Source organism: Micromys minutus, assembly GCF_963924665.1.
Source record: "Micromys minutus genome assembly, chromosome: 12".
NCBI lineage: Eukaryota > Metazoa > Chordata > Mammalia > Rodentia > Muridae > Micromys > Micromys minutus.
Window position 1 is genome coordinate 54022186 of NC_137981.1, and position 23707 is coordinate 54045892.

The 23707-nt window shown below is 47.6% G+C and overlaps 1 protein-coding gene across 1 annotated transcript in view; it reads left to right on the forward strand.

The window, feature by feature from the left end:
• Positions 1-23707, forward strand: part of PTK2B (protein tyrosine kinase 2 beta) — a 116028-nt gene that overhangs the window by 84911 nt on the left and 7410 nt on the right. Inside the window, exons 6-24 of the mRNA XM_080926465.1 lie at positions 6844-6906; positions 7067-7121; positions 7505-7645; positions 7896-7970; positions 8529-8630; positions 9505-9622; positions 10038-10077; positions 10446-10492; positions 11249-11299; positions 11709-11806; positions 12542-12626; positions 12927-13027; positions 13287-13402; positions 14451-14551; positions 14688-14777; positions 15546-15750; positions 18109-18217; positions 19566-19631; positions 21636-21761. Coding sequence (XP_080782591.1) covers positions 6844-6906; positions 7067-7121; positions 7505-7645; positions 7896-7970; positions 8529-8630; positions 9505-9622; positions 10038-10077; positions 10446-10492; positions 11249-11299; positions 11709-11806; positions 12542-12626; positions 12927-13027; positions 13287-13402; positions 14451-14551; positions 14688-14777; positions 15546-15750; positions 18109-18217; positions 19566-19631; positions 21636-21761 — 1789 coding nt within the window. The remainder of the gene's footprint in view (positions 1-6843; positions 6907-7066; positions 7122-7504; positions 7646-7895; positions 7971-8528; positions 8631-9504; positions 9623-10037; positions 10078-10445; positions 10493-11248; positions 11300-11708; positions 11807-12541; positions 12627-12926; positions 13028-13286; positions 13403-14450; positions 14552-14687; positions 14778-15545; positions 15751-18108; positions 18218-19565; positions 19632-21635; positions 21762-23707) is intronic.

Below are 23707 nucleotides of genomic sequence, written 5' to 3' on the forward strand. Positions count from 1 at the left end.
GCAGACAGTCTACCTCTGTCCCTGTGCCAAGTGGGCGGGCTGCAGCCTTTTCTCATTACTCTTAACTACATTGGTTGTATAGGATTTCGTGTGCACTAGGTCAGCACTCTAGTAAACCCCTCAGACTTAGCTTTACTCTTTAATGTTATGTAGAGAAGTTCTGGGTTCACAGCAAACGTTAGCAGAAGGTACAGTTTTCCCCTGGATCCTGAGCCCTGCATATACACAGCTTCCCTGATTGTTTCCCTATTGTATCCCCTCAACAAGAGCAGTGTTGTTTCTACAGTGGATGAATACCCACAGATGCACTAGGGTCGCCCAAAGCCCACAGCACACACCTCGGTGTCACACATTCTGTGAGCGTGGACAAACGCCATGAACATCTGTTGTTCGTCTCTCCCTCCCGGCCACCACGGATCTTTTCATTGCTATGGTTTTTGCCTTGCCTAGGGAATCACATAGTTGAAATGATAGCTAATCAATATTTATTTATAATTTATCGAAGGGTGCCTTATAGATGCCAAACACATTGCTTTGTGTAGTATTCTACTGATGGTTTTAGGGTGGAAGCCAAGAAAATGTACCTCAGATGCGGAAGCTTAGAAACGAAAGTTTATTTTCTGAGTGCTCGGGAAGGTGGCTAGTTCACGAGATTGTACATTTTTAAAGGACGGGAACACAAAGTGAGGGGTGACCTGAGGTGGGCTGCAGCGTTATCTAATTGTGTTTTGGCATTATGGGTTATACAAGGGGAGTACCTGCTGGAGACTGGGCTGTATCCAGGGCACCTGGCTTCGAGATCCTTAATTCATTCTCCTGCACATTGGGTCCAGAACCCAGAATGATGTGTGGAGAAAGGAGTAGTTCAGCCTCGTGCAGTTAATTAGGGCACAACAGACAATTGGTTATATATTTTTACAACCTATGCACCTTGATTTGCATAACAGCAATGTCTGTATTCTTTACCAGTTAACAGAAAATTAAGAAAGCATTTGGAGAAGTGGGATAGGTGTTCTTTTCTTTTTTTTTTAAAGATTTATTTATTTTATGTATTTGAGTACATTGTAGCTGTCCTCAGACACACCAGAAGAGGGCATCAGATCCCATTACAGATGGTCATGAGCCACCATGTGGTTGCGGGGAATTGAACTCAGGACCTCTGGAAGAGCAGTCAGTGCTCTTAACCTCTGAGCCATCTCTCCAGCCCCCAGGTGTTCATTTCTAAGCTTGGGAACATGCATTTGTTTGACCCTGTCAGCAGATAAAGAAGTGGTTCTTGATACGGCTGGACTCAGACAACTGTCTCCTTACAAGTCATCCCTGAGATGTCTGGACTCAGACAACAGTTTACAACAGAAGCTGGTCAGCTACAGGGAAGTCCCCAGCTCCCCTGGTGCCTGGAACCTTGAATTCAGTTTTTAAAAATGAAATGGTAGTACTTAGACTAAGTTTCTTTTTCTTGTTCCCTACTACACATTAAAATATGAAACTCATGGGCCGTATGCTAGAAATTAGTCAGAAGGACCAAATAGCTTATCTTCTTTGACCAGATGGCACAGAGAATATTTCCCCAACCAGCGCAACAACAGAGCTTCCTGAACCAAAGAATCATAGTGAGTTGGTACCCAGGACTTTTTAAGGACTGACCGACACGGTTAGGATTACAGAGAGAATACTCACTTTGCTTTCCTTCACAAAATCCACAAGGAATTTGACCTCGTGGTTAACCTGTAAATGTTGGCAACAAGTTAACATTTTTATTACTGCCAAGTGGATTTCGGACATCTTTATTTTCTTCAGTCCTGGGGATTGGGTGTGGATCTGTTGAGTCTGCACCCTCCCATCGACTGCTGCCCTCTAGTGTTTACTTCTCAGAATTGCAGGCTCTGCCCAGGGAGAACCCGTTGATTCTCAAAGCAGTCCAAACTACCAGCAACTCTTGTCATTTGCCTCTTCAGCCTGGAAAAAGCTCTGTTTTTAAAGTTTTGTTCTTCACTGACACATGATTGTATGCATCCATCGACATATGATTGTGGGATCATAATGCAAAATGCATGTAGTCCAACTTCAAAAACCCCCATAGCCTTTCAATTCCAACACAGTTTAAAACGTCTAAAGTCTTTAAGGCAATTTCTTTACTGTAACCACATATAAAATAAAAAAGCAGACTGCATACTTCCAACATAAAATAGTACAGAATATACGTCACCATTCAAAAAGGGAGAAAAGGAGACACAGTGAGAAAATACTGGGCCAAAGCAAGACTGAAAACTAGCAGGGCAAGCTCTGGAACTTGTTGCCCTGCATCTGTCAGATGGCTTAGATGGCTCCACCCCAGGGCTTCTCAGCTTTCCTGATGCTGCAATCTTTTAATATAGTTCCTCGTGTTGTGGTGACCCCCAACCATAAAATTACTATGTTGCTACTTCATAACTAATTTTGCTACAGTTATAAACTATAATGTAAACATCTGATATTCAGATGGGGTACATGTCACAGGTTTAAATGTTCTGCTGTGTTCTTTTGCTACCGATTGTTCCTCTCTTGGGATGCTTCTACTCCCTGTATGTGGCTCTTCTTGGCAGAATCTCATGGCTTCAACACCTCCAACACACTGGAATCTCCAGAGCAATCCAGGCTCCACCTACCCAGCTTCATGCATTGGCTTCATGCAGGGACTCCTCTGCCACGCACCCGGCCTCGGGGGCTCTCCTCAACCATGGAGAAAGACTCCATGGCCCCTTAACTCATGTATCCATTCTGCCTTGAAATCTAGGGTCACATGAACAATGCTGCCAAGTTTGACTAACCCTGTGGATAGAGCCTGGCCCATTGGATCACATTTACAAGAAGATTTCCTCTGTTGTTGCTTTATTACCAGCCATGTGACAGAGTCAATATTAGGCTGCCTTGGAATCTCCTTCACCAAGAAAATTAATCCAACACTTTTTAACTTAGCATCAGGCAGATGCTTAGAACAAGGAAAGTCAGGAGCCTCATTTTGTCGCTAAAACATCACAAGAATGATAAATAGCCGTGTGTCCAATATTATTCTTTTTGGACCCTCTTGAATGGGTCCTCTATAGTCCACATTGCTCTGAGCATTATTATCTCCCAAGCCTGTACTAGGATGACCCATTAGGCCTTGCTTAAAGGATTCAACTGCTTTCCTAGTTCAAAGTTCCAAAGTCCTCCACACTCCTCCCCCAAACCCAGCATGGTCAGGTGTAGCATAACAGCGCTCCACTCGGTACCTACTTCTGTCTTGTATTTTCCCGTTGGTGTGATAAAATGCCATGGCCCAGATAACCTATAAAAGAAAGCATTTCATTTGGGCTCACACTTTCAGAGGCTTTATAGTTAGTGGTAGCTGCATTAAGGAGCAGTTGACAGCTCCCATTTTGATCCACAATTACAAGGCAGAAAGCCTACTGGGAATTCTGAGAGTCTTCTGAAACCTCAAAGCCCACCCCCAATGGTACACCTCCTTCAACAAAGCCACACCTCTCAATTCTTCCCAAACAGGTCCACCAACTGGGGAGCCAGTATTTAAACATCCGAGCCTATGGGACCATTCTCATTCAAACCACCACACTTGGTAACTCAGAAAGGACTAAGATCCCCCCACCCCATTTAGTTCAATTCCAATATTTGTGTTGTTAGAACAAGGCTGCATGAGGGAAGCCAGCGGGTGCAGTTACCCAGGGCATGTCATAGCAGGGTATGTGAACAATCACACTGACTAGAACAGTCCCGGGAAGGCTTGCTCTGAGGTTTTTTAGAAATGGGATGGGAAACTTCTAACGCTGCCATGACTAATCTTGGGAAACTTTTAACATTGCCATAACTGATCTTGGGGGAACTTCTAACACTACCATGACTGATTGTGGGGAACTTAGCCACAGGGACCTTTGGGTGGGTGATGAAGCACCCTGGACAGGCCCCTTACATCTCAGAGTTGATGCTCTTGCTCTCATCCATCCTGTGATTTTAAGTCTGCAGACCTGCCCTGGGCTCACTCCTCTTTCCAGGCACTGCTGTATCCAAAACCCGGCAGAGAGGAGAGGCAGAAGGAAAGAGCCACAATTCTGCATTTTCTAGGTTCTCTCCTCACGTAGGGACATTTCGGGATGGTAATTCCTTGTCAAGATGAGGCTTTCCTGTGTACACACTGTAGTGCACATCTCTTGATGCTACCATCATCATGTGGATCAACCAAAAGCTCCTCCAGACACAGATAAGGGTTTCAGGCTATGGGGGGGGGGGGATGGCGCCAAGTTACTCCCAATTGAGGACACGGCAAGGCACACGTGGGACGTGTTTAGGAAATGAAACACAGCCTGAGTATAGATTTTATTTTAGTTCAGCTTAGTTTTGAGACGGAGACCCTGAAGCCCATGTTCTCCTGGAGCACGCTCTATTGTTCAGGCCGCAGACTTTTGACATTCCTGCTACAGGCTGAGTTCCCAGCCATCATCATAATCTTCATTTCAGTTCCTGGCCTCCTTTCATTTTCTATGGTTTAAGACTGTCTACCTTTTTCTATTTGATTGGAAGTAGATGGAAAAGAGGTACATTCCAATACTGTTAACTAGAATTCAATATTATTCCCCTGGCAGTCACGAACTGTCCCTACCACACCATCCTCAGCTGGATGTGTCCCCTTTTGTTTGAATAAGACAAATAAAAACAGGAATCACTAATTTTCTGCCTCATTCCATCCTACCCCCTGGCACTATAAATACAGTATGGAGGCGCCTGACCTACTGTGTTCTCATTCTCATTCCTGCTTTGTCATTTCTTTTCCTATGTCAGACAGTAGAGACCAATGCAGACACAATGCAGTGTGTGTGTGTGTGTGTGTGTGTGTGTGTGTGTGTGTGGTGGAGGGCAACTACAAATGACTTCTTGGTGAAGTTCATATAAGAACATCATTTTCTTCATATATATATATACATGAATGACATGTAAGAAAGAAGCTGACCTTAGTCTCAGGCCCCAGGGCCACTGAGAGAAAGAATAGTACAGAACAGTCCATGAACTGCTTATGAAGTGTGGACTAACTTTCTCTGAAGACTATGGCCCTTCAAGGTTTACAAAGCCACTGCTTTTACAATACTCATTGCCTTAATTTTCATGTAAAACCAGTGATTCTAATTTAATATGGGGGACTGAGAACATGCAGAAGAAAGGAAAGAAAGAAGAAAGAAAGAAAGAAAGAAAGAAAGAAAGAAAGAAAGAAAGAAAGAAGGAGAGAAGGAAGGAAGGAAGGAAGGAAGGAAGAAATTCCCTAAAAGTGCCTGACCGTCACCTAACCATGGATGGCCTCCTCAATGGACAATTCTATTCAGATTTTTTCCAATAATTTGTTTCTCTAAATTAAAATTAATATTCATCATGAGGCAATCATTAAATTGCTCTATAGTATATTTGAGAGAGGCTCCTCCTGTGACTCATGCTGTAGTTGTTTTTACCCAAAGTATGGAGATACTTAGAATCCTTAGTTTTTAAATGGCCTTATTCATATTATCTTTCAGCCCATTAAGAATTAATATTGCAGGAGCTGGAGAGATGTCTCGGGAGTTAAGAGTCCTCACTGTTCAAAGGAACGAAATTCAGACCCCTGCACCTATGCTTTAGCTTATAACTTTAGCTGCAAGAGATTTGGCACCCGCTTCTGACTCTGTAGGCACCCGTGTGCACACATGCACGTGCAAGCACCTAGACAGATGCAACTAAAACAAATCTTAAAATAAATATTCTAGATAAACAATGGGAATAGCTGAGTTTGCTCTTTACAATTCCTGACTGCTTGCCGTGTTACAGCAGAAGTATCCCCAGATACCAGCAACCATCTGAGTTAGAAGAACTCTGAGTGACTGTAATGTAAGATCAAGATTAGCACAATGCCTACCATAGCTGATGGCTGGTTACTAGTCACGGTGGCCTTAGCAGTGTACATGGGACCATTGGCTATATTATTTCATATTAAGACCACAATTGCTACAAAGAAGCTATTATTATAACTTTTACTATTATACCATGCATTTTTATATTCATTTGTAGTATAGTCCTTGTTACTTTATCTAGTCATAAAGCAGATATTATATATGTATGGCTTAAAGATGGGAAACTTTTACATTATCTACCAGTAGGATTACTAGTTATTTTTATTTTCTTCTGTATATTCTAAAGTTTTATATGTACTAAAGTTACTTATTTAGATGGAAATGCAGCCATATGCACATATATTGGAAAGTGATGTTCCTGAGTTGAGAAAATGAGGGCTGGCTGCCCTAGAGTATTTGCTTTTAAACATTTTATTTGCACACATTTATTGCGTGAGAGAGAGAGAGAGAGAGAAAGAGAGAGAGAGAGAGAGAGAGAGAGAGAGAGAGGAGGGAGGGAACATGTGTTATAATGGGTGGGGGGGGTCCGAGGTCAACTTATGGGATTCAGGTCTCTCTATCCTATGTGTCCTGGGGATCACACACAGGTCCTCAGGCTTGGTAGCAAGCACCATTATCATCTGAGCCAAGGACTTTTTGTTTTTACTGACGCCTACAGAGCTGCTATTTTCTCGCCTAGTTACACATCTGAGAAATCCAGGGGCTGGAGCCCTAAAGCACACGGAATCTCCGGGAACTAAGTTCAGTGGCTTCCTCTTTCCTTATGGTTTCATAAATATCTGGTTTTATTGCTCTTCAAATCTTGACCCTCCACCCCCCCCCCCCCCCCGTGGTCTCTACATCTGGTAGAGACGGATGCTCGTAGGCCAGCACGTGGATGTGGGATGCTGTACTCTGAAGGCTCTCTTCGTGTCATCTCTTCCTCTCTCCTTAGGAGATTCTTCAAGGACATGCCCCACAATGCACTTGACAAAAAGTCCAACTTTGAACTCCTGGAGTAAGTTCTGTGTCAGGCATGGACCCCCTTACCCCTCCCCCAGCGTCCTGCTGTCTTGTTCACCTGCCCAGTTCCCTGGTCTCCAAGCCCTCTCTCACCTCGTTTTGGTTGGTCAGTTCAGCATGTGCATCCAATGTGGCTTCTGTTTTCCTTCTTTCAGAAAAGAAGTTGGTCTGGACCTGTTCTTCCCAAAGCAGATGCAGGAAAACTTGAAGGTGAGGGAAGCAGAAAGAAGGGAGCCCTGGGGAGCCCTGTTCCACGTGGGTTCTGGGACAAGAGCCAGAGGGGTCAGGGGAAGCAGATCTGTTTATTGCATTAGGCTACCTGACATAGGACAGTAGGTGTATCTAATAGGCCCTCCAGGCCTGGGAATCAGGATGAGGTTCACCTGGCTCAAAACTGCCTGGGAGGCTTGATTTATTTCAGGACCTGGGTGGTGGGATTCCATGCTTCCCACCTTTCCTCGAGGGGCTATGGTGTGCTTCTGTGGAGATGTCATGGTGGGGACCCTGGGAGCCATGTGGTAGCTGTTAGCAGCCTTTCTAGAAGATCTAAACCGGAAGCTGAGTTGACCCTGTACTCCTCATGTGCCGCTCAGCCCAAGCAGTTCCGGAAGATGATCCAGCAGACCTTCCAGCAGTATGCGTCACTCCGGGAGGAAGAGTGTGTCATGAAGTTCTTCAATACCCTGGCGGGCTTTGCCAACATAGACCAGGAGACCTACCGCTGCGAACTCATTGTAATGGCTAGTTCTTACCCCCACCCTGTCTGACCTCCAGGCCTCTGGGATGGGGGCCCCTGGAGGGACAATGCGGGCGGTGGAACGTGGTCAGGGAGAGAAAAGGGATGGGAAGAGGTGAACTGTATGGTGGGGTTTAGGATAGAAGGGCTAGAGAGATGGTTGTGTTTGTCTAATGAGATTTTTCTTCAGAGCTTCTGAATATGGCTGAACTGTGTGGGATGCAATCCTCTTTCTCCTTTTATTTCAGCAAGGATGGAACATTACCGTGGACCTGGTCATCGGCCCTAAAGGCATCCGTCAGCTGACAAGTCAAGATACAAAGGTAGAGAGCCCAAGAGTGAGTCTCAACCCATCTCTGGCTCGGATCTTTTTCCTCCTTCCTGCCTCTTCTTCTGCCCCGTTCCCATCCCCCCACCCCCACCCACTGCTCAGGGCAGAGACTTTATAAGAGCTCGATCTTGGACCTTGGCGTAGATTTGTTGAGAGGCTCTGGGGATATCAGCGAGGGTCAGACGGTTCCTCATTTGCCATGATGCTGTTGCACAAAGTAGAGTAAGGATCAAGAGAATGGTGTAGCTGCTCTCGTGGTGCATGAGGAAGAGCCCCTCTCTTGCTGGCAACACAAGCCAGTGACTTCCTGGGAACCTGGGTCCAGTTCTGGCTCTATCCCCAGCCTGACAATGTGATCTTAGCAAGAGTACCTTCTCCCTTTTTCTTCTGCAACTTGAGCATCTTAGGCTCCCGAGATGGACTTTCCAGCCACATTCTCTCCATCCTCAAAAGAGACTCCGCACCCCTCATCCTCACCCTCATCTTGACCAGTTTATTTGGTCAGATCCTGAGGTTAAATGGTCTTCAGTCGTCCCTGCTTCTTTCACAGCCCACCTGTCTGGCCGAGTTCAAGCAGATCCGATCCATCAGGTGCCTCCCATTGGAAGAGTCCCAGGCAGTCCTGCAGCTGGGCATCGAGGGTGCCCCCCAGGTGAGCATTTCTGGGGGACCTGAGAGCCCTGTGGGTGAGATTCATTCAAGCCAACCTGTCCAAGTCCAGGGGGGATAGGGGTTCTCTGTTGACAGATCTTAAGAAAAGTGTACCCTTGACTGGAAAGATGGGAACACCTCCCACTGAACTCAGTAATCCGAGTTTCAGTCCCCACATTCACCCTGACAACCCAGCCCATGTGCTGGAAGGAGAGAAATGACCTGTAGAGAATTGTCCTCTGATCTCCACATTTACACAGTGGCAACTTTGTGGCCTCTGCCCTGCACCCACTCATAAACAAATAAGTATAAACCAAAGCAAAACTCCACCCATTATCCAAACAAGGTACGGACACTATGCTAATAGGAAATTTGGAGGAAAATTATTTATCTAATATCAAGAAAGAAGTAGACAAGGCTTTAGGGTGGGTAGAGGTGACTGAAAGTAAGGTACACGGTTTAGAAATCGAGGCCTGCTTTTTTGTAGTTAGAAGTAGGAAAGGGACCTCAGACCACCAAACATTTGTCTCTCTTCTCTTAGCAGCATGTGCTGAGCCCTCAATCCCGTCTACCTCCCAGTTCTCAGGTTCTGCCTATACACACCAAGCACTCACCAAATACATTGTGCTATTTGCTCAAAGATCAGAATGAGACCCAGACCTGGCCTTGCAACCCAGAGCGCTAGGTAGCCAGCAGGAGGGATGGACGGTGCGCCCTCTGGTGGCTGTCTCTAACAACACACAGACTATTCAGGAAAGGTGTGGGTGGAATCCCACAGAGGTGGGGCCAGGTCCTGCAGCCCCTTCTTCCTCCCTGTGGGAGGGACTCTAGCCCAGACTGTGCTTTCTCACCGGAGACTGTCCCCTTCTCTACAGTCCTTGTCCATCAAAACCTCGTCCCTGGCAGAGGCTGAGAACATGGCTGACCTCATAGATGGCTACTGCAGGCTACAAGGAGAACATAAAGGCTCTCTCATTATGCATGCCAAGAAAGGTGGGTTTCTCTTTGGAGGTAGACTAGCCCAGAGGTGGATGGCAGAAGCCAGGTCAGGCATTGGCCCTTATGTAGAAGCAAAGAGTCTAGGAGTGCGAGGAGGTGCTAAGTCTATTTGAGGAGCTCAGCTACTGGAAGTACCTTCTGGAGGGACTGTGTTTGCAGCCTCTGGCCTAGCGGAACCTTTGGTAGCATGTGACTATTCTGTTCTGTGCGACCCTGATTAGGGACCAGTCAGGAAACCGGGCAAGACCGGAATATGTATGTTGGCAGGAGGAAGTTTTTCAAAAAGGGTTGTAGTTCCAGCTTCTGCCATGGTGCTGACAAGGGGCCTTAGAAGCAGTGTTCTGTCCACCACCCATCCACCTGTATGTATGTCCCTGGCTCCAACCTTCCCTCCCTCTCTTTCCCTTAGATGGTGAAAAGAGGAGCAGCCTGCCTCAGATCCCCACACTGTGAGTACGAGAGACGCCTCTGGGGATAGGGCTGGGAGACCAGGCAGCGAACACCACCACTCCCCTTGTTTCTGAGATAACACTTGTGTCTCTTCATTTCAGTAGGGTGTGCATTCCTTCCCTTGGCACAACTCTGGGAACAGTCTCTGTTCCCCCTGGTGCTTTCTTGAGACGAGGGCTTCTGTCTTTCCTTTAGCTCTTGCCCCTTGGATTCCTAGGCTACACTCCCAACTCACTGACAGCCAGACTGACTGCTTTTAAAGATTCAGCCCGCGCTGGCTGGGTGGATGGAGACAGATTGAGGCTGCCTGAGGGGAGTGTTTCAGGCCTTTAGGGTTAGTCAGCTCCTGCCCTCTTACCTCCCACAGAAACCTGGAGGCTCGGCGGTCCCACCTCTCCGAAAGCTGCAGCATAGGTAAGCATGCTTGTTGAGCCCTCAGCCACAGCCTCTCCCTCATGCTTTCCCAGCACCTGTGTGTCCTCTGCTGATGACCAAGCCTTCTCTCTATGTCACAGGCATAACTATTTTCTCTATCACTTCTCAATGATGGCTCAAAACTACCATTCATTGTAATAGCAAATGTGAATAGTTTGCACCACGGTACTGTTTTGATCTCGGTCAGCTGTATTGTCATAAACAATACAATAGATTGAATGACTCAAAAACAGCCATTTATTCTTCTAAGTTCTGGAGGCTGGCAAGCCCTGTCTCTGCAGATTCTGGCTAGAGAGGGCTTGCTTTTAGGTTTGTCTCCTTGCTGTGTGGTCACATGGTAGAGCAAGCGAGCTCTAGTGTCTCGTCCTACTCTTTTAAGAACAGTGATTTGGATCATGATGTCGTCTGACTCTCATCACTTCCCAGAGGACACCAGAGTGACATCACACTGTAGGGCAGGGCTGTGGCATGTGGATTTGGGGGGAGGTGAAAACATCAAGTTGATAATAAAGTGCAGAATGTGTCACTTGGAACTAAGCTGGGAGACTAAACATGGATTCGAGCTCAGTGTCTCTGGCTGTGTCTCTTCCTTGAATCCTGGTTTAGGAGCCTGGACCCTCCTGCAGGACCCCACTCCTACTCACTCCTTTGGGTGCCCTGGCTTCTAGGCAGAAACCATGGCCTAATTCCTGGCTGTGCCCAGGGAAGACACACAGCCCCTTTCTGTCATTACAGAGTCAGACATCTATGCCGAGATTCCCGATGAGACCCTTCGAAGGCCAGGAGGTAGGTAACTGAAGAGGCTGGTCATCCCTCCAACACAGTCGGGGCTCTGGGAAGGAACACCATGAGTAATCTTGGGACACCATATGGGAACCTTCTGTCCCTCCTTCTTCTCATCTACATGTGCCCACACAGAGAAGAACCCTTGATATGAGAGCTGAGATTCTATTATAGATTGGGCCTTAAGTGGGTCTGTGTAGCTTCAGTGAGGACCTGAAGAATGTAGACCTAGGACCCAGGGAGCAGGGAGCAAGAAGCAAGGTAATAGATTTTTCTAGATCTGAGACAATGGAACAAGCTGGATGCCATTCCAGCTACACCCTTGGATCTTTGCTGTTGAGAACTCAGGTTCCCCGGGGGAGGCCAGCTGGATGCTGGACTGGGTGACCCTCCTATTTTCTCTTCTGTGCAGGTCCACAGTATGGCATTGCCCGTGAAGATGTAGTTCTTAATCGTATTCTGGGTGAAGGCTTCTTCGGGGAGGTCTACGAAGGTGTCTACACAAACCATGTGAGTCCCAGACTCACCTGGCGTTCCTTTCCTCTGTCTGAAGGGTCAGAGGGGAATGGGGTTGGAGGTAGCAGCTGGCTGGCACACAGTGGGTCCTCATTCACATGGTGTGAGACTATTTCTGGAGCACCTAGGGAGTGAAGGGGATGAAAGTCATTCCTGAGATTGAGGAGCAGTGTACTAGGGGTGGAAACGCAGCAGGCTCTGAGGCTTGTGCAGAATGCCAAGGAGGAAGGGTGGTAAGATGCGGTTAGAGCAGGCCTAAGTGGATCCAGGAGGAATCCACTTAATCAGGTTGATTAAGCCAAGGTGAGCCTTGCCCATGTGGTCATACCTCCAGCAGGCTGGAGAAGGCAGACCCCATAGAGAGCAGGATGGTTGAAAGCCAACCGTAAAGACAGGAGGCCCTGCTCTCTTCTGATGCAGCCCGTGTGTTCTGCAACATACCTGCTTGCCTTTGGGCTGATCATGTGACTCTGTATCCTCATCTAGACACAGGGATTGAGCTTTCAGGTCTCTGAAACCCTTTCTAGTTCTAACACAGAATGATCTGGAAGGAAGGAAATGAAGAAGAAAGCATAAAAGAGAGAGAAAAATAGGACGTGGGGGGGCATTCAAGAACCATTTCATTTGCCTAGGCTGGAAGTCAAGTCTGAGATAGTTATGCTGAGGCCAGGGAGAGGACACCTTCTTCTGGAAGGCACTAGGGTCCCTGAACACATACTTCTATTGCAGAAAGGGGAAAAAATTAATGTGGCCGTCAAGACCTGTAAGAAAGACTGTACCCTGGACAACAAGGAGAAGTTCATGAGTGAGGCAGGTAGGCACCCCTGAGGATGGGCCCCCAGGATGCTCCAGACCTCGGGGAAAGAGAGCTGAGGGGCTGGGAAGGAAGTCTGAGCAGTAACACTTGTGATTGTAAAAGGTCTCTGTGCCACGTTTCACAGTTGGGGCGGAAAGCTGCATTTCTCCTATGCAGCCAGTAGGGGGCTGTAGCCTGGTGGTAGATCACTTGCCTGGCATGCATGAGATCCTGTGGGAGCCTCGGGACTAGGGAAAGAGAAGCAAAATATTTTCTGTATGACCTTTAACCTGCTCCATCTCCCTCACCCTCCTTCAGTGATCATGAAGAACCTTGACCACCCCCACATCGTGAAGCTGATTGGCATCATTGAAGAGGAACCCACATGGATCATCATGGAGCTATATCCTTACGGGGAGGTGAGCTCAGGGGCTCGATCAGGGACTCCGTGTGACAACTGGGCCACAGTTGAGCAAGGATGAGATTTATAGCAAGAGGTCTTTACAAATTCCTGCCTTCTGTAGTTAGATGTTAGGTGGAGGGGTTGCTAAAAACATATTGCTATCTTTGAATTTGCCCCTCAAAGAAAATGAGAGGTCAGTGGCTATTAGTCTTCTGGCGCCTCAGTGCCATGCCGGGACAGAAAGTCACTCTGATGACATATCTCTCTTCCTGCAGCTGGGACACTACCTGGAGAGAAATAAAAACTCCCTGAAGGTGCCCACTCTGGTCCTGTACGCTCTGCAGATATGCAAAGCCATGGCCTATCTGGAGAGCATCAACTGCGTTCACAGGTAGGAGGAGTGTGAGGCTTTTACCTGGCCTCTGAGAAGGAGACTGTGTAGAACTTGAGAGTGATGTGGTCCTAAGCCTGGTCTGTGCCCGGCAACTGTGAGTGCTGGGTACTCCAGACTCAGATGTCTCCATGAGACATTTCCTCCCCTGGAAACTTTAAAGGATACTGGGAGGAAGTCCAAAGTGTGAAGTCTCACTGTAGCTCTGTGTCTTCTGCTGAGTCCTGGCAAGTGCTGGGGAAGGGGCTGCTCTCTGGCTCAGTGCTCCATTTCCCCCACTTAGCCCACTGGGTGGCCCATAGCCTGGGAAAAAGGAAATGGGCTAGAGAGGTGTCTGGAGCCTCCTAGGGTCTTTTGGTCCCCACCCTAGTTCCCTGGTTTCCCTGAACCACCTACTTAATTCTGGCTGCATAGGTGGCTCTTCCCTACTCTCCACTGGCTTTGCTCTCATTCCCTTGAGAGCATGAGCCCCGAGGAGATCACACTGGGATGCTCAACCCACCACAGACATGGCCTGTGGGGCTTCGAGCCTGATTCTCTGCAGAGCCATGTGGAGTTACAAACAAACATCCTCCTTCCCCCTCATCCACTGACTCCCTTGGAGCACCTTACGGTCCAGCCTGTGTCTGAGAACAAAGCTGTGGTCAAGAGAAACAAGAATCCCTTTCCTTGGGAATCACATTCTAGTGTGAGGGTCAAATGGGAGTTGCATATGGCTTGGAGCTAGGGCGATGTGCTCACAGGTTTCCTTTGTTTATCTGAAGCTGTGTGTTCTCAGAATCTTCCTTTTAGTCGCAGAAACTACAGAAAGTGGCATGGGCTGTGAGAAGCAGGCAGGCCCTTTGGGGTTGGTGGTGACAGTAAGAACACAGATGGTCCAGGTCAGTGAGAGGGAGAGCCAGATGCCTATGAGTTTCAGAACTTATGTGGCATTTTCTTCCTGTCAGAAACCTGTGGACTGTTTCTTCAGGCACATGCCTGGCTCTCTTCACATATATACCAGAGTCCCAAGACAGCGCCTTACGCTAGGCTTCGATTCTTCTTCCAGGGATATTGCTGTCCGGAACATCCTGGTGGCCTCTCCTGAGTGTGTGAAGCTGGGGGACTTTGGGCTCTCCCGGTACATTGAAGATGAGGACTATTACAAAGGTAAGGACTTCCCAGTGGGCACGACGGTTTGTAGACAATCCCAGAGCAAGGAAGCCTAGTGGTCTCTGGAGAGTAGGAAGACAACTCTGGATCTTACGTCCCTAAATAATCCCTGCAAACCTTTGTCCACACAAAGCCTCTGTGACCCGTCTCCCCATCAAATGGATGTCCCCTGAGTCCATCAACTTCCGCCGTTTTACAACCGCCAGTGACGTCTGGATGTTTGGTGAGTGGTGGCTCCGGTGGGCCTGGGAAAAGTGCTGATTCTCTGTGGCCTGGGCAGGACAGAACAGAACACGGGTCTTGCATGTGCCCTCTTGGGTCCCAGTGACACTGAGACGTCCCAAAGGCGCAGAGAGTTAGTGACTGAGCAGACATGACAGATAAACTGCGCTGACTCCCTGGTAAACACTCTTGTCACAAGCGTGTACCATGTACCCCCAAGGGCTGTGTGGGAAAGCCATCAGGGAGTCCTTAAAGAAAACCGGCCAGTCTCTTTTGAAGAGGAGGTGCAAGGAGAGAGAGAACCCAGCTGGATATGATGGGTATTACCACCTCGCACTGGCCCTGGAGCTGCATCTGAGAACATCACCGCTCCCCCTGAGCAATCCCCACCCGAGGAAATTAAGGCTCAGATGAGCCAGGGTCTTGCCCAAGGACACAGACAGCAAGTGTCAGTACTGGTATTAGAACTCTCCACCACGTGAGGAAGAGGCTTTGTGCCCTACCCTTCATGAGGAAGTTCTGATGGTGCAGATAATAGTCTCCCCTGGATCCCCGGAATCTTAGTAGCTCCATGGGGAGGGTTCTAGGGAGTAGGTTGTGATTCGTGTATTTGAGGTATAGGCCACAGCTGTCATGGCTGACCATTGTGGTGGGCAGGATCTCAGGGGAGAATGTTCCTCCTCCAGTTGGGACCAAACACCACTGGCCACAGTTTCCACTGGGGAAAGCAAGTTGGTCCCTCCTCTGAGCCTTCCCTCTCTGCCCTCAGCTGTGTGCATGTGGGAGATCCTCAGCTTTGGGAAGCAGCCTTTCTTCTGGCTTGAAAACAAGGATGTCATCGGGGTGCTGGAGAAAGGAGACAGGCTGCCCAAGCCCGAACTCTGTCCGCCTGTGCTTTACACGCTCATGACCCGCTGCTGGGACTATGACCCCAGTGACAGGCCCCGCTTCACGGAGCTTGTGTGCAGTCTCAGGTGAGCATATTGTGGGGAGCTATAAGTAGAGGGTAAAACTTCAGTTGCTGTGGGGGTCTCCAGCCCTGTGCAGTGGGTGTCTGTTCCCCTGTGTCAGGCAGAAGAGTTCAGGTTAAAGGCGGTGACTTGATGCCTCACAGTGATAAGTGGCACTTAAGCTAGAACTTCCTTCTGATCCACACATGGAAGATGGCCGCCCTTCCAGTAGGAGCACAAAAGGTAGCAGAAGATAGAAAGTTGAGAGCAAGTTCACTGTTCCATGCAAGCTCAGAGGTGAGAGCAGCCTGGAGAAGCCTTGCTGGATCTGATGCCTTATGGAGCAACTTCTTCTGCCTGTGACCTTCGGGCTTTCCCTCTCCGAGACCGTCCTTCCCAGTTAGGGAAGAATGGTTTTCTTTTGATCTGTTATCAAGACTGAGCCACTGGTTACCTGTCTGTTCTGTTTGGAGACCAGTGGCCTGAGGCTTAGATACTTCTCATTAGCTCTGCTGTTTCTCCAGCACCCGAGGCCATGGGCAGGACTGTTGTCAATCTTAAGGATTTCAGGGTCTGCCTGCCTTCCACTTATGAGTCATCAACTTCTTCTGGTTTCCTTTAGGGTAGGGATCTGCAAGCTTCTGGTAAGGACCCAGGTGGTAAATGTTTGGAGGGTTGTGGCCTGTGTAAGCCTCTGTTGCAGCCACTTGGCTCTACCTTTGCAGCTAGAGGCACTTGGTAAAGGAAAAGGCTGCCTGTGTTTGATAAAATTTCATCTGTATGTGCCAAAACCTGGCATTATTTTTATGTCATAATTTTTAAAAAATCAATGATAAAAAACGTGGTGACCATTCTTAATGTGAAACCATGAAAAAAAATAGGTTGGGAGCATGGCCTTATCATGTGGCCTCCATTTGCTCATTTGCTGACCTTGGTCTAATTTACTAATTTAACAATGTGTGTGTGTGTGTGTGTGTGTGTGTGTGTGTGTGTGTGTGTGCGCGCGCGCGCATAAGTGAATGTATATACTGGGGAATAAGACCAGAGTTTTGGGAATGTTAAGCAAGTGTATTACCACTGAACTACACTCCCAGCTCTAGTGATATTATTTGAGGGCAAGAAAATAGACCCTAGGCAAGACATGGCATCACATGTTTATAATCCCAACACGTGAAAGGTACAGACAATAGGATCAGGAGTTCAAGATCATCCTCAGCACACTTCTTTTTTTAAAAAGGCTAATGGGAGGCCCAAGGGAGAAGCTAAGAATGCCCAGATAGACAATTCTGCGCTTGTATTTTGGCTTGGAGTGTTGAACACATTTTGTAAAACTGTGGTCTTAGAATGCCTGTTTGCCCATGACTTCCCAGTGTGACTCTCCTGATTAATTCTGCACCATTGTTGACCCTTCATCTAGAAGACTAAGAAGCCAGAAATTTCTAGGAGAAAATCTAATTGAAAGATACAATCTGAGAGGACATAAGCTCTGGGGTGAGAAAGGAAGGCTCTCAAGAATCCCAGGGAGCAGTGGTAGTTGCCTATCTCTGGGCTGACATCTACTCCAACCTCTTACAGAGACTCAGAGCCCAGAGGAACTCTGACACCTTCTTCAGGCACAGCCCGGCTGTCCTTCCTACATGGTTAATAAAGGATCCAACTAACCCTCCCCCACCTTGTGGCAAACTTTGAGAACTTACACAAATGCTATCAAACTTTTGGAATCCTTTTGGTTGATAAAACATAGTAGGTTTTGGACACAATGTGTGTGTGTGTGTGTGTGTGTGTGTGTGTGTGTGTGTGTGTGTGTGTATTTGAAGATACCACATGGTATGTATTTGATAATACACAATGTTTAGTATTCCTTTGAACACGTGGATTTGAAGACCCTGAAGTAATTACAAGAGCCTTTGGGCTGAGAAGTACTACACTAAGAGAGAAAGTCAAGGCCTTATTATGAGAGTGGACAGTAGCCCTAGAGCAAGCTATGGAGTGAGACGGGGAGAATCTAATGTAATGATGAATCTGGGCCCCAGTCATAAACTCAGAGGGGACACTGGAGATATAAACAGGGCTTTTTGCCAATAGCTGGTGCAGAGAGACGAGTTGGGGAGGTAGAGCTGCCAGCCAGCTTCTGCCACCCATGGAGCTGGCTTTCTAGGGGCTTCTACCAATTGAATCTATTTGTGTGGCACTCTCAAACCTGATGTAAGGGTAGCCTAGACATCCTAGTCTGTCTCAGAGGCATCTATCTCTCAAGTCACTCTGTAGGGAAAACGAAGGTAGAAATGGGATCTGTGGTAGCCCTCATTCAGGCCTCCCCTGACTTCAGTGTGTCCCCCTCTGACCTGGTTTCTCTCTCTATCTGACCTGACTCCTTGGCAGTGACATTTATCAGATGGAGAAGGACATTGCCATAGAGCAAGAAAGGAACGCTCGCTACCGACCCCCCAAAATATTGGAGCCCACTGCCTTTCAGGAACCCCCACCCAAGGTAAGCCAAAGCCGGGTCTCATTAGTCCCATGGTCACAGCAAAGCCAGATTCCTTTGTGGCCCACTACCCCCACAGAGCACTAGGAGCTTGCTTTCTTACAGTCCTTTCTCAGTGCTGAACTCAACCCCCAACCATCCATGGGTGTCCCATCAGGAAAAATCTGATGCCAGCACACAGCCTGTGTGGGGGCGGGGGGGGGAGATTGGAGCAAGAACTGTCCTTCAGAGTTACCCATGAAAACCAATGTGCTTCTAGGGATGGCAGATCGGGTACCCATTATAATAAGAAAGGAAAATATCCTGAGCTCCTGAGATTCAGGCTCTCTGTCCATCTCTGCAATGACAGCCTTGGCTCAGGATCCAGGACCCTATTTCCCTACCAGCCGGTGGTTGGGTTTCTAGAAAGCTAAAGGCTATCAAAACAAAAAACCACAGGCAAAATGACTGAAACAGCAGACAGCCATTCCTCACAGTTTCAGGAAATAGGAAGTCCATAGCCCAGAAACCCTCAAATGTGGTCTCTGGTGAGGGTCTGTGGTCACTAGTTTTCTCATCACTGTGATAAAACACAGGATGGAAGCAACTTAAAGAGGGAAAGGCTTATCTGGACTGTGCACTTGAGAGTATAGTCCATCAGGGTAGCCAGAGCCTGAGGTCATACAACATCTGCAGTCAGGAAGCAGCGAGGTGGATGCCTCTTCTAAGATAGCTTTGCCTTTTTATATGGCCCAGGATCCCGGCCCTAGGAATGATGACCCCACATCTGGAGTTAGTCTTCTCTCAGTTAACTTAATATAGAAAACACGTCAAAGATATGCCTAGAGTCTTGTCCCTTTGGCAGTTCTAGAACTGTCAAATCAACGATCAATATGAAATGTCACAAGGCTCCTAGTTTTTAGACGACCTCTCCTTTTTGCTATATCTTCGCGTGTTAAGGACAGTGAGAAGGACTCTCTTAGTCTCCTATGCTAGTCTCATCAGGGCATTGATAACATCACCCAACTCCATTCCTCTCTCAAAGACTACACCTCATAAAACCACCATGTTGGGAGTAGGATGCCAGTCTATGGACAGGTGTTGGGACTGGGCACAAAAGATGAATCCATAGCAACCTCTAGTCTGGTTTAAGGCCTTCTCTCATAGTCTCTCTTGCTCCTTCCATCCCTTCCCATCACTGACCATATAACCAGTGCTCAAATGAGTGGCTGCAAAATGAATCTGATGATAATTCTGTTTCCATCCCTCCACTGTCAACAAGCAGAATCCCCTCTGACCTGATGGTTTCTTTGGTATGTCCTTTTACTGAAGGAGAGAGTCAGACTGAGATAGCCCTGTGTTCTCTTTCTAGCCCAGCCGGCCCAAGTACAGACCCCCTCCACAGACCAATCTGCTGGCTCCAAAGCTGCAATTCCAGGTAAATGTAAAACCAGATGAAGAGGAGGGTTGACTCCATCCCTCCTCAGGGTCCTTTCTGAAAGGGCATGCTTACACTTTTGAGGTGCAGCAGCAAACACCTGCTTAGGGGATCAAGATGCCCGGGTTGGCTCTTTCTTGGTAGCCAAGAGAGAATCGCAACTTACATCAAAAGAATAGAAATCCAGTTCTCCCACATGTTCTGCCTGTAGCCCAGTCCACCCGTCTGCAGTGTCTGCTGCTTCTTGCGCCTGCAGCTGTCTTCCTGTGTCCCTGGCTTCTCTGACCTCCTACACCGAGCAGAGCCTTCTATGCAGAAACTCTGGCTAGGACCTAGGTGGTCAGTGAAAAGGGAACAGGGGCCCGTCTGAGCTGTCCGCATCCACCAATGCCAGCCTTGAGTCTCCTCAAGGCTGTAGCCTGTGACTCACAATTCCCTGTGCTACTCTCTTGCATCTGAGTGAGAGATAGCCCAGCCTCCTGCCTTTCCTTCTCCTACATCCCCTAGCATGGAGTTGTGGCTTAAAAACAGACTCTCTCGAAAGACAAGAACAAATGTAGCTCTGCTAATGCTCCAGACAGGAAGAGTGAGTCTCCCAACCACACTTTTCTGTTAGAGAGATGGCCCTGTGTCGAGAAAACAAGCCCAACCAAGAATGGACAGACAAATCCTCTCCGTATGAAGAAAGTGTCTTGGGGGAGGTGACAATAATACCTTTAAAATGAGATGTGAAGGCTGGTGACAAGCCTGAGGACCCAAGTTCAATCCCTGAACCCCACACAGTGAAAGGAGAAAACCGATGTCCAAAAGTTGTTCTCTGCCCTCCACAATCACTATATGGCATTCACCTGTACACACACACACCAAAAGCGTCTTTAGAAAACATCTAAAGTAGTCTTTTAGACTGGAGAGGTGGCTTAGTGGGTAAAGCACCTGCTGTAAAGCATGAAAGTTGGAGCTTGAAGCCCTGGAACCTACATAAATGCCAGGGGAGCACGGTAGCTGTCTGTAACCCCAGCCTTAGAAGGCAGAGACAAGGAGTCCCCAGAGCGAACCATTGAATTTTGACACAAGCTCCAGGTTTGGCATAAAGACCATACTTTAGTGAATAAAGTGGGGTAGTATTAAGGATGATTCCTGACACCAATCCAGAGCCCCCGTGTGTACTCACACACACATGCACACACCCCATACACTCATGCACACCACACACACAAAAATGGAATAAGTTTTAAATCAAGATAATTAGCCCCCCCACACACATATACACAATACACAGAAACACATACAGATATACACACACATACATCCACATGTACATCCACACAGACACACACACAGATATGCACACAGACACACACACATGAAAGACCTATATTCCTGGGGTTTGCTCCTGTGGATTCAACCAACCAATAATGGAAAAAAATAGAGCAAAGCCCATATCTGCATGAAATAGGTACAGATTTTTCTTGCCATTATCCCCTAAGCAATATATACTACACTACATACATAGACAGCCCTTAGATAATATTCAGTGTAAATGATTGAGAGATGCTTTATACCACATGGCAGCTGTTGATACACAAACATAACATCATGTTATGTGAGGAATTCCATATCTGTGGTGCACCCTGGAACCACACACCCCTGGACCACTGAGGGATAACTCTGTGTGTGTATGCATTCATTCATTATCAGTAAGCTTATTGTAGCCCGTGTCACAACTATGAAACATGACCCTTTCCCAGAGGGCCTGAGGTCCCCTGTTCGGAGGAGATGAGCATGTGTAGGAGGAGTGTCTGGCAGAGAAGAGGCCACACTGCTCTGCCCATCTCTTCAGCAGGCAAATGACACATCCCATTTATTTATGTGCCACGGTAGAGCGAGTCTACACCCCATGGTGTGCTCTCATCTTTGTGTGTGTGTGCTCCTGTTTGTAGCAGCTAATTGTCTCCCCTCTCGCCCTGTCCCTGTGCCTTGTGCTTCTTTGCTTCTCATGAATAGGTCCCGGAGGGTCTGTGTGCCAGCTCTCCTACGCTTACCAGCCCTATGGAGTACCCATCTCCAGTTAACTCGCTGCACACCCCACCTCTTCACCGGCACAATGTCTTCAAGCGCCACAGCATGCGGGTAAGAGGACTCTGCATGCTGGGTGTCAGCCTCACCACGGAGGCTGCTGGAGGGAGGTGGCCGGGGAAGTGCTCCATGTTTCTGTGTGCCAGTCAGAGAGCCTCCGTGGCCCTCTTCCCTTTGCAAACACATCAGCTAGACTGACCTGGTTTCGTCCAGGTTGGTGCTGTGGCCAGGGATGTCAGAGTCTCTCCTTTTCCTGAGTCTCAGGAGTCAGGTACAATAGGCATTGTAGAGGCTTATGGGTAGAGCACAGCAAGGCCTGGGGTTGCTATGGAATAAGGGATGCTGGAGGTGCCTCCCCATACTGCCTCCTGACTGATTGCTTTGGTTGCTATATCTATCCCTGGAGGAAAGACTTCCTCGTGGTGGCTTCCCCTGCTGGTTTTGTAAGTGGGCTTCTGGATATAAAGAGTAGAGGCTGGTGTGAAAACAGGCTCATGAGCCAGCTCTTCTGCCTCTTTGTCTTCAGTGAGCCCCTGGGGGCTTCATAGGCCAGATGGTCCGGCCTTCTCCACAGAGCACCTTTGCTTGTGAGCAGGTGTCCACCCGCCATCAGGTTGCTACAAGCACTTGATATCTTTTACTGTTATGAAACAGGCTGAAACGCTAACCATTTTAGCTCTCACTCTATATGTATATACATTTCAGACTCAAGAAACTTGAGGGTTTTGTGGGGGAAAAATGTGTGTTTATTACAATCCGGTTGAAAAATGTAAGAAATTATGTTGATATGCTTCTGTGCTGTTAATCTTAATTTAGCAAAATTTTGAAATGAGCGTAATTTAGAATTCCAGGCAGCAAGGTCTATTATGAAGTCAAATTTCTCCAAACTCACTCTATTTTTTTATTCTCTCTTACATTAATTTAACCAATTTCTGTCTTCATATGTGCTTAACCATAATTAACCCCCAGTTTTAAGCTTGTGCTGTAATTTAGGCAATGCTCACCACCGCTGCTGCTGCCCTGGGCTCTTTATTCATAGTTAATTAAGTTTCAGAGAGCTTTGTTTAAAATTGTGTTCTTTTGGAAAGAGGCTGCTTAGTGCCTGTGGGGAGGGGGGGGCATTCCATTGTGTAGGCTACATTTCACTGCCAGGACTTTGTTCAGTTCCATAAAGACAGCCTGTGCAGGTCTTTTGTGACAGGAGTTTAAAAGTGATTGTCACAAGGGAACTCTGAGAGAACATGAAGAATTCTTCTTTAAATAAGTAAAAAAGCAAATTAAAGTCTAAATTCTGTTTTATGGTATACACGAGACCGTCTCTTCCCAGGAAGCATCCGAAAGCATTTAACAAAGATTCAGAGACAGCAAAATGATTTCCTGTGCCGTGTGGCTCCTCTGGGAGTCTGTGGAACATCACACAGTCGTGATGGTATTCATTCCCCCACCCCATATCCCAATTCAATAATAATAATTGTGAAGAAGGATGCCGTGGGCGCTGTCCAGGGTGCTGAAGAAAGAAACAGGAGGCTTTGCCTTCAAGGCGCAGGTGCATGCTCACGCCCACCTGTCATCACTCCTAGGGAATCTTTGGAGAGGGTCAAAATTGGAATGTAGGAGAGGGACAAAGAATAGGGGGCAATAGGAGCCAAGACTCAGTGGTGGAAAGCTATAGGGTAAGGGGTGGGGCCGCTGCTTTTGCTCAAACAAGGAAGGTTTATGTGCAGGTGTAAATGAGGCAGGAAGGATGAGCCATAGCAGTTACAGGAAACGGCTCATGAACACCGTTCTGTAACACAAGTTCCCGATTCCTTCTGAGAAGTGTGGGTGTCTGTTGCCTAGAGAGAATACCCAGAATGTAAAGAAGTTCAAGGCTTAGAAGTTAGTATTGAAATGATTGGATCTGGGGAGATGGCTTGAGGATAAGGTGCAAGCAGCTGTGCAAGCAGCATGAACAGCAGAGTGTGGATGCTCACACTCACCTAAATGCTGGGTCAGTGTGC